The 9534-nt window shown below is 39.9% G+C and overlaps 1 protein-coding gene across 2 annotated transcripts; it reads left to right on the forward strand.

Annotated features, from left to right (window-relative positions):
• The first annotated feature begins 3001 nt into the window (after positions 1-3001).
• LOC111462127 (nuclear transcription factor Y subunit C-9-like) lies at positions 3002-6275 on the forward strand. Of its 2 annotated transcripts, XM_023105830.1 has the most exons (4): positions 3040-3098; positions 3223-3268; positions 5086-5901; positions 5934-6275. In XM_023105830.1, the coding sequence occupies exon 3, from the start codon at positions 5093-5095 to the stop codon at positions 5849-5851; it is 759 nt and encodes a 252-aa protein (XP_022961598.1). In that variant the 5' UTR covers positions 3040-3098; positions 3223-3268; positions 5086-5092; the 3' UTR covers positions 5852-5901; positions 5934-6275. The 2 variants fall into 2 exon arrangements, with proteins under 2 accessions (XP_022961597.1, XP_022961598.1); XM_023105829.1 differs by having other exon boundaries at positions 3002-3268.
• The last annotated feature ends 3259 nt before the right edge of the window (positions 6276-9534 follow it).

Raw genomic sequence — 9534 nt, forward strand, 5'->3', positions numbered from 1 at the left:
AGAAATACACTAGGAGAGAGCCTTCTCACAAGAATATTTTTCAGTTGGACGATAGCTCTAAAAATGCCTATCTTTTCTTTAATCTCAAGAGAAATACACTGGGAGAGAGTCCTCTCACAAGAATATTTTTCAGTGGGACGATAGCTTTGAAAATGCCTATCTTTTCTTTAATCTCAGGAGAAATACACTAGGAGAGAGCCCTCTCACAAGAATATTTTTCAGTGGGACGATAGCTTTGAAAATGCCTATCTTTTCTTTAATCTCAGGAGAAATACACTAGGAGAGAGCCCTCTCACAAGAATATTTCTCAGTGTGATTATAGCTCTGAAAATGCCTATCTTTTCTTTAATCTCAGGAGAAATACACTAGGAGAGAGCCCTCTCACAAGAATATTTCTCAGTGTGACGATAGCTCTGAAAATGCCTATCTTTTCTTTAATCTCGAGAGAAATACACTAGGAGAGAGCCTTCTCACAAGAATATTTTTCAGTGGCACGATAGCTCTGAAAATACCTATCTTTTCTTTAATCTCAGTAGAAATACACTAGGAGAGAGCCCTCTCACAAGAATATTTTTCAATGGGACGATAGCTCTGAAAATGCCTATCTTTTCTTTAATCTCGGGAGAAATACACTAGGAGAGAGCCTTCTCACAAGAATATTTTTCAGTTGGACGATAGCTCTGAAAATTCCTTATCTTTTCTTTAATCTCGGGAGAAATACACTAGGAGAGAGCCTTCTCACAAGAATATTTTTCAGTGGCACGATAGCTCTGAAAATGCTTATCTTTTCTTTAATCTCAGGAGGAATACACTAGGAGAGAGCCTTCTCACAAGAATATTTTTCAGTGGGACGATAGCTTTGAAAATGCCTATCTTTTCTTTAATCTCGGGAGAAATACACTAGGAGAGAGCCTTCTCACAAGAATATTTTTCAGTGGGACGATAGCTCTGAAAATGCCTATCTTTTCTTTAATCTCGGGAGAAATACACTAGGAGAGAGCCTTCTCACAAGAATATTTTTCAGTGGGACGATAGCTCTGAAAATGCCTATCTTTTCTTTAGTCTCGGGAGAAATACACTAGGAGAGAGCCTTCTCACAAGAATATTTTTCAGTGGGACGATGACTCTGAAAATTCCTATCTTTTCTTTAATCTCGGGAGAAATACACTAGGAGAGAGCCTTCTCACAAGAATATTTTTCAATGGGACGATAGCTCTGAAAATGCTTATCTTTTCTTTAATCTCGGGAAAAATACACTAGGAGAGATCCTTCTCACAAGAATAATTTTCAGTGGCACGATAGCTCTGAAAATGCTTATCTTTTCTTTAATCTCAGTAGAAATACACTAGGAGAGAGCCCTCTCACAAGAATATTTTTCAATGGGACGATAGCTCTGAAAATGCCTATCTTTTCTTTAATCTCAGTAGAAATACACTAGGAGAGAGCCCTCTCACAAGAATATTTTTCAATGGGACGATAGCTCTGAAAATGCCTATCTTTTCTTTAATCTCGGGAGAAATACACTATGAGAGAGCCTTCTCACAAGAATATTTTTCAGTTGGACGATAGCTCTGAAAATGCCTATCTTTTCTTTAATCTCGGGAGAAATACACTAGGAGAGAGCCTTCTCACAAGAATATTTTTCAGTGGGACGATAGCTCTGAAAATGCCTATCTTTTCTTTAATCTCGGGAGAAATACACTAGGAGAGAGCCTTCTCACAAGAATATTTTTCAGTGGGACGATAGCTTTGAAAATGCCTATCTTTTCTTTAATCTCGGGAGAAATACACAAGGAGAGAGCCTTCTCACAAGAATATTTTTCAGTGGGACGATAGCTCTGAAAATGCCTATCTTTTCTTTAGTCTCGGGAGAAATACACTAGGAGAGAGCCTTCTCACAAGAATATTTTTCAGTGGGACGATAGCTCTGAAAATGCCTATCTTTTCTTTAGTCTCGGGAGAAATACACTAGGAGAGAGCCTTCTCACAAGAATATTTTTCAGTGGGACGATGGCTCTGAAAATTCCTATCTTTTCTTTAATCTCGGGAGAAATACACTAGGAGAGAGCCTTCTCACAAGAATATTTTTCAATGGGACGATAGCTCTGAAAATGCTTATCTTTTCTTTAATCTCGGGAGAAATACACTAGGAGAGAGCCTTCTCACAAGAATATTTTTCAGTGGGACGATAGCTCTGAAAATGCCTATCTTTTCTTTAATCTCAGGAGAAATACACTGGGAGAGAGTCCTCTCACAAGAATATTTTTCAGTGGGACGATAGCTTTGAAAATGCCTATCTTTTCTTTAATCTCAGGAGAAATACACTAGGAGAGAGCCCTCTCACAAGAATATTTCTCAGTGTGACGATAGCTCTGAAAATGCCTATCTTTTCTTTAATCTCAGGAGAAATACACTAGGAGAGAGCCCTCTCACAAGAATATTTCTCAGTGGGACGATAGCTCTGAAAATGCCTTATCTTTTCTTTAATCTCGGGAGAAATACACTAGGAGAGAGCCTTCTCACAAGAATATTTTTCAGTGGCACGATTGCTCTGAAAATGCCTATCTTTTCTTTAATCTCAGTAGAAATACACTAGGAGAGAGCCCTCTCACAAGAATATTTTTCAATGGGACGATAGCTCTGAAAATGCCTATCTTTTCTTTAATCCCTAGAGAAATACACTAGGAGAGAGCACTCTCACAAGAATATTTTTCAGTGGGACGATAGCTCTGAAAATACTTATCTTTTCTTTAATCTCGGGAGAAATACACTAGGAGAGAGCCGTCTCACAAGAATATTTTTCAGTGGGACGATAGCTCTGAAAATGTCTATCTTTTCTTTAATCTCGGGAGAAATACGATCGGAAGGCTAATTCAAACGGTTCGGGTAAAATAAGCCTCACACCTTAAATATCTCTAATTAAAATATTAACTTACATAAAATTATTTTTACAAAAAAAAAAAAATGTCATGTCTTTTCTGAACATTAATCTTTTCAAAAAAAAAAAAAAAAAAAACATGTCTGATTTTCTCTTTTCTTTTTGTAGGCGAATACAATCGAGACAAAATTCTCGGAACAAAAAAATTCTCATCGCTCATGTAAGAAGAAGTTCCAAACCCGAACGAACAGAAAAATGATAAAATATGAAATGGGTCGTCTTCCCTTCTTCGCCATAGATCTCTTTTTGAAGCTCTTTCTCATCTATTTTCGTTTTTCCTTCACGGTCTCTAAGATCTTGGTCTATTGAGTACCATCTGTTTCTTGAAAGGTAATTAAACTCTGTTTCTCTCTTGGTTGCTTGATCCTTAATCTCGGTAAATTGTGTGATTTTCTTTCTGGGTCGTTTGTTTTTTTTGGTACATGATTTGGTTTTTGTGGAAATTAATGATTGTTCTGGATATTGCTACGTGGTCTCTCTAATTGTCGGATGATGATGATGATGTTCTGTAATGAACAGAGCTTAACTCCATGGGAAGATTGGTTCTCTCTACTGCTTGTTGGGTTTTTTTTTTTCCTTTCTTTTTTTGCCCTCTACCTGTTTGATGAAATGCCTGTGAGGGAAATCAACAGTAAAGGGGAGTTTATAAGCTTGTGGGTTGTTTGTAGAAATTGTTTTTGCAGCCCATTTAATCACCATGCATTGCTAACGACTCTTCACATATTGTCCATTTGCAGCATAAGCTCTCGTTGCTTTGTGTTGGGCTTTCCTAAAAAGCCTAACAATCCTCTCCTCGAACAAAGTACACTATAGAGCCTCCCTTGAGGTCTATGGAGCCCTCGAACAACCTCCCTTTAATCGAGTCTCGACTCCTTCTCTGGAGTCCTCGAACAAATTACGCCCTTTGTTCGACACTTGAGTCACTTGTGACTACACTTTCGAGGCTCACAACTTCTTTGTTTGATATTTGATGATTCTATTGACATGGGTAAGTTAAGGACATGGCTCTGATACCATGTTAGGAATAACGACTCTCCACAATGGTATGATATTGTCCACTTTGAGCATAAGCTCTTACAGCTTTGCTTTGGGCTTCCCTAAAAGGCCTCATAGCAATAGAGATGTATTTTTTACTTATAAATCCATGATCATTCACTAAATTAGGCCAATGTGGGACTCATTCCCAACAATCCTCTCCTCGAACAAAGTACACTATAGAGCCTCTCCTAGGGCCTACGGAGCCCTCGAACAACCTCCTTTAATCGAGTCTCGACTCTTTCTCTAGAGTCCTCGAACAACTTACACCCTTTGTTCGACACTTGAGTCACTTGTGACTACACTTTCAAGGCTCGTAACTTCTTTGTTCGACATTTGAGGATTCTATTGACATGACTAAGTTAAGGGCATGACTCTGATACTATGTTAGGAATCACGACTCTCCACAATGGTATGATAGTGTTCACTTTGAGCATAAGCTCTCATGGCTTTGCTTTGGGCTTCCCCAAAAGACCTCATACCAATGGAGATGTATTCCTATTCTCTAAATTAGCTAATGTGGGACTCCCTCCCAACATGCACGGGATTTGGGGCTTGGATGTGATTTATTTTTGTGCCATTAAAGATTTATGTAGCTGTTTTTGCTTAGCTTGTTCAATGAAACATAAGGTCAGGAAGCACGTAGATATAGATTCTTGAACATTTGGACTTCTTTGATTATTGCAGCTTTGAGAACTTTCTGTAATGACTTGAAATTTATCAGTAGAAAGGTTTGGGCATTACTTGAACCGGTTTGAATAATGAAAGAACATGAGGAGATCCTGTAACGGCCCAAGTCTACCGCTAGCAGATATTGTCCTTTTTGAGCTTTCTCTTTCGGGTTTCCCCTCAAGACTTTAAAATGCGCCTTATAAAGGGTGTTTCGTTCTCCTCCCCAACCAATTTGGGACATCACAGATCTACTGATTTTGGGGAAATTTTACTTCGATCGACGATCACTCTCTTAATGTGCATCGAGTTTGTTTTAGACGAGCTCGGTGGTTCTGATGGTCTCTGTCTTGTAAAGATTCTGTATGATAGATTATATGTAGTGCTTATCTGTGTAGTGCATATGATTTGATTATTCCATTTGTTGTTCTTCTTTTCAAAAGCTGTCGGATGGATCAGCACGGGCATGGCCAGTCTCCATCCATGGGAGCGGTAGGCAGCGGAGGTCAGATAGCGTATGGTAGCAGCATGTACCATCCCAGCCAAATGACTGTCGGCCCGACATCTGGATCTCAGTCTACTAGTCAGCCAAGTGGAGCTCAGCTTGCTCAACATCAACTTGCTTATCAGCATATCCACCACCACCAGCAGCAACAGCTTCAACAACAGCTCCAGGCCTTTTGGTCAAATCAATACCAAGAGATTGAGAGAGTAATAGACTTCAAGAACCATAGTCTTCCCTTAGCAAGGATCAAGAAGATCATGAAGGCTGACGAAGACGTGCGAATGATATCAGCCGAGGCACCTGTTTTATTCGCTAGAGCATGTGAAATGTTCATCCTAGAATTGACTTTACGGTCATGGAATCATACCGAAGAGAACAAGCGTAGGACACTGCAAAAGAATGACATTGCTGCAGCTATCACAAGAACTGATATCTTCGACTTTCTCGTTGATATCGTGCCAAGGGAGGATCTGAAAGATGAAGCACTCACGTCGATTCCAAGAGGCTCAATAACGGTCGGGCCCCCCGGAGATGCACTTCCTTATTGCTATATGTCGTCTCAGCACGCACCTCAGGTTGGGACACCAGGAATGATTATGGGCAAGCCCGTGATGGACCCAGGTAGTTATGCTCAACAATCACACCCTTACATGCCTCCACAAATGTGGCAGCACGGCCAAGATCGAACCCCGACCCATCAATAGTAGCTTGTGCACGGAGGTGAAGGAGAACCGTACGTCTCTCTGTCCTTTTCGTGGCATCTCTTTTATTCAAAATGAATGTTGTGTGCTGGTACATATATATATATATATATATGCTTCATTATGTCTATGTTTTTGTGTTTAGATTCTCTTTAGTCTTCTGTAATTATGATGTAATTATGATATCCCACGTTGGTCGGGGAGGAGAACAAACCACCATTTATAAGGGTGTGGAAACCTTCCCCTAGCAGACGCGTTTTAAAGCCTTGAGGGAAAGCCCGAAAGGGAAAGCCCAAAGAGGACAATATCTGCTAGCGGTGGGCCGGGGTCATTACAGTAATGCACGTTTTAGTGAAAACACTGGCTTGTAAAATGCATTATGAGTATATTATCTTCAATCATACATACAGCTTACAGTTCTTGAATCTCTATTTGTGTTTGCATATCTTAGACTATGGATTTGTAGATCCTATGAACTACATAAACAGTGATCACAAACACACAAATCAATGTCGAACCCGAACTATATAAGCTTGCTACTGCAACGAAGATTCATTCCTTATAAAAATTCGTCCCGAACCATCCAAACTTTGGCTTCTCAACTCTAGGCTACACAAATTCAAACTTTTCGAACTCGAGAACCGAACACCTTCATGAATCGCCTCGTAGATTAGATTTCCATTTGGCCTATACTCACCATTTTCGTGTCAATTGTTGTGGACGGAGTCTCCTCTGAAGCAAGCTCACATTGGTTCCGAACCACACACAGACACACAATAGACTGACCGGAGAATTTACATAGAAGATTTGGTCTAAAGCCCTGCATCATACTTTATGTAGATATTTCGCTTGACGAGAGTCGATAATCTTGATTGAGCTTGAAAAAGTCTTCGTTTTCTGTTCATCCTTCAATTCTCAAGCGGAAATAATCATTTAAAAACATCTTCATGAAACTATGTCATAGACTTACATGTTTAAATAACGATCGAAATGTTAAAATAAATAAAAATGAAACAGTAAAGCCCTATATTAACCTAAAGTCTACGAAATTAAATACGACTACCCTATGCATGTGCCATGGTCTTTCATTGTGATGCTGTCGTCAGCCGTACAAGGATGCCTTACTTTTATCTGAAATATAGAAGTAGCACATGGCTTGAGTATTTTAAGAAATACTCAGTAAGTGACCCCACTATTGGGGTCGGGAATGCAAACACATGCAAAACATGATTAGAGACCTATTATTTAAAATCATCATAGAGGTGGCCTTCAGTCCACACAAAATTGGATGTCCAGTACTTTCCTAAACCCTAAACCAGTAAAGCCTTATACTATGCATGTTCCATGGTCTTTAATTGTGATGCTGTCGTCAGCCATACAATGATGCCTTACTTTTACCTTAAATATAGAAGTAGCACATGGCTTGAGTATTTTAAGAAATACTAAGTAAGTGACTCCACTGTTGGGGTCGGGGATGCAAACACATGCAAAACATGATTAGAGACCTATTATTTAAAACCATCATAGAGGTGACCTTCAATCCAGACAAAATTGGATGTGCAGTACTTTCCTAAACCCTAAACCAGTAAAGCCTTATACTAACCTAAAGTCTACGAAATTAAATACGACTACCCTATGCATGTTCCATGGTCTTTAATTGTGATGCTGTTGTCAGCTGTACAGGATTTTTTACTTTTACCTAAAATATAGAAGTAGCACATGGCTTGAGTATTTTAAGAAATACTCAGTAAGTGACTCAACTGTTGGGGTCGGGGATGCAAACACATGCAAAACATGATTAGAGACCTATTATTGAAAATCATCATAGAGGTGGCCTTCAGTTCAGACAAAATTGGATGTGCAGTACTTTCCGACACACGATCCACACGTGCGAACCCATATAAAAAAGATGTAGATTTCTTTTTCTTTTTCTTTCTTGCTACTTAATGTTATATTATAAGACAACTTTTGTTTGATTCAAAATAAAATACTATCTACCTGATTTAGTTAAAAATTAGCGGCTTTGAAAAATGAACAAGTCATTCGGTAAAAAAACATGAACACTTCAGTTTGACTAGTGTATCTATGTTGGACATGTGTCGGACACTTGAACACTTGTACGAGTTCAACATTTGATAAACACATGCTAATCACTTGAACACTTGAACACTCGTACGAGAGGCGAGCTTGTAGGAAGGTTTCCTTTTTCCTTTTTTTATATAGTGTTCGTTTCTTTAATAGTTGTGAAACATTTTAGACCATACATGTAATAGTCCAAGGCCACCGCTAACAGATATTGTCCTATTTGGGCTTTTCCTTTCGGGTTTCCCCTCAAGGTTTTTAAAATGCGTCGGCTAGGAAGAGGTTTCCATACTCTTATAAAGAATGTTCCGTTCCCCTTTCCAACCGACGTGGGATCTCACAATCCACGCCCCTTCGGGGCTCAACATCCTCGTTGGCACTCGTTCTCCTCTCCAATCGATGTGGGATCTCACAATCCACCCCCTTTGGGGCCCAGATCCCACATCGTTTATAGAGGGGAACGGAGCATTCTTTATAAGGGTGTGGAAACCTCTCCCTAGTAGATGCTCCGCTCCCCTTTCCAACCGATGTGGGATCTCACAACCCATGTCCCTTCGGGGCTCAACATACTCGTTGGCACTCGTTCCCCTCTTCAATCGATGTGGGATCTCACAATCCACCCCCTTTGGGGCCCAGATCCACATCGTTTATAGAGGGAAACGGAGCATTCTTTATAAGGGTGTGGAAACCTCTCCCTAGTAGATGCGTTTTAAAACCTTGAAGAGAAGTCCAGAAGGGAAAACGCAAAGAGGACAATATTTACTAGCGGTGAGCTTCAGCTGAGGATGAAACATTCGATTTCATGGTATAACAGCTAATGATATGAATGAGAATTGTGATAGTGGCTGCATTGGGGAAGACAATGACAGACAAAGGTGAGGTCATCAACTTCTTTGTTTTGTGGATGAAAATGAAGAACAAAAAAGTAATGATTGTTGTCTCTAGTTTTGTCTAGAGTATCGGTTTACGACCATTGATCTTGTCGAGATAACAGAAGGAAGGACGAATTTTGATCGGGAAATTCCGACGTAAGTGTTTCATGTTTCCAGTCGAATCAAGCATGGTTGTTGAGTCTATGGAAAGAAGTAACAAGAATTGGTAAACTCCTCATACACCGACACGTGCATCTCCGTTCAAAAGATCCCACCTATCATTTCGTGTTCATACAATCACCCCGAAGCGCCAAATGGCTTCGCATCCCGAAATGCTGTTCTGACGGTGACTATGAATGTATTTGAGAATTTGACAGTTGAAAGCGGTTGAAAGTTTGATTCGGTTGCTTTCAGTAGAAGAAATTCGGTTACCTCGGGATCTGCAATGAAGATTGTCTCTGAATTGTTAACTAGGCTGTAGATTGGCCATGATGTTGGGTAATTGACATGCCTCTGATTTACTTGTCAAGAGCTATGGATATGATGAAAATGTTTACAATCTCGCTGTTATTACTCGGGTGGTGAAATCTTACAGGAGAACGATTGTAACAGCCCAAGCCCACCGCTAGCAGATATTGTCCGTTTTGGTCCGTCACGTATCGCGTAAGCCTCACAGTTCTAAAACGCGTCTACTAAGGAGAGGTTTCCACACCCTTACAAGGAATGCTTCGT

This window comes from Cucurbita moschata, unplaced genomic scaffold, assembly GCF_002738365.1.
Source record: "Cucurbita moschata cultivar Rifu unplaced genomic scaffold, Cmos_1.0 Cmo_Scf00026, whole genome shotgun sequence".
In the NCBI taxonomy this organism is placed as follows: Eukaryota; Viridiplantae; Streptophyta; class Magnoliopsida; order Cucurbitales; family Cucurbitaceae; genus Cucurbita; species Cucurbita moschata.

Excerpts from the sequence above, each read along its gene's own strand:
- LOC111462127 (XM_023105829.1), top strand. The coding sequence starts at position 5,093 with ATGGATCAGCACGGGCATGGCCAGTCTCCATCCATGGGAGCGGTAGGC.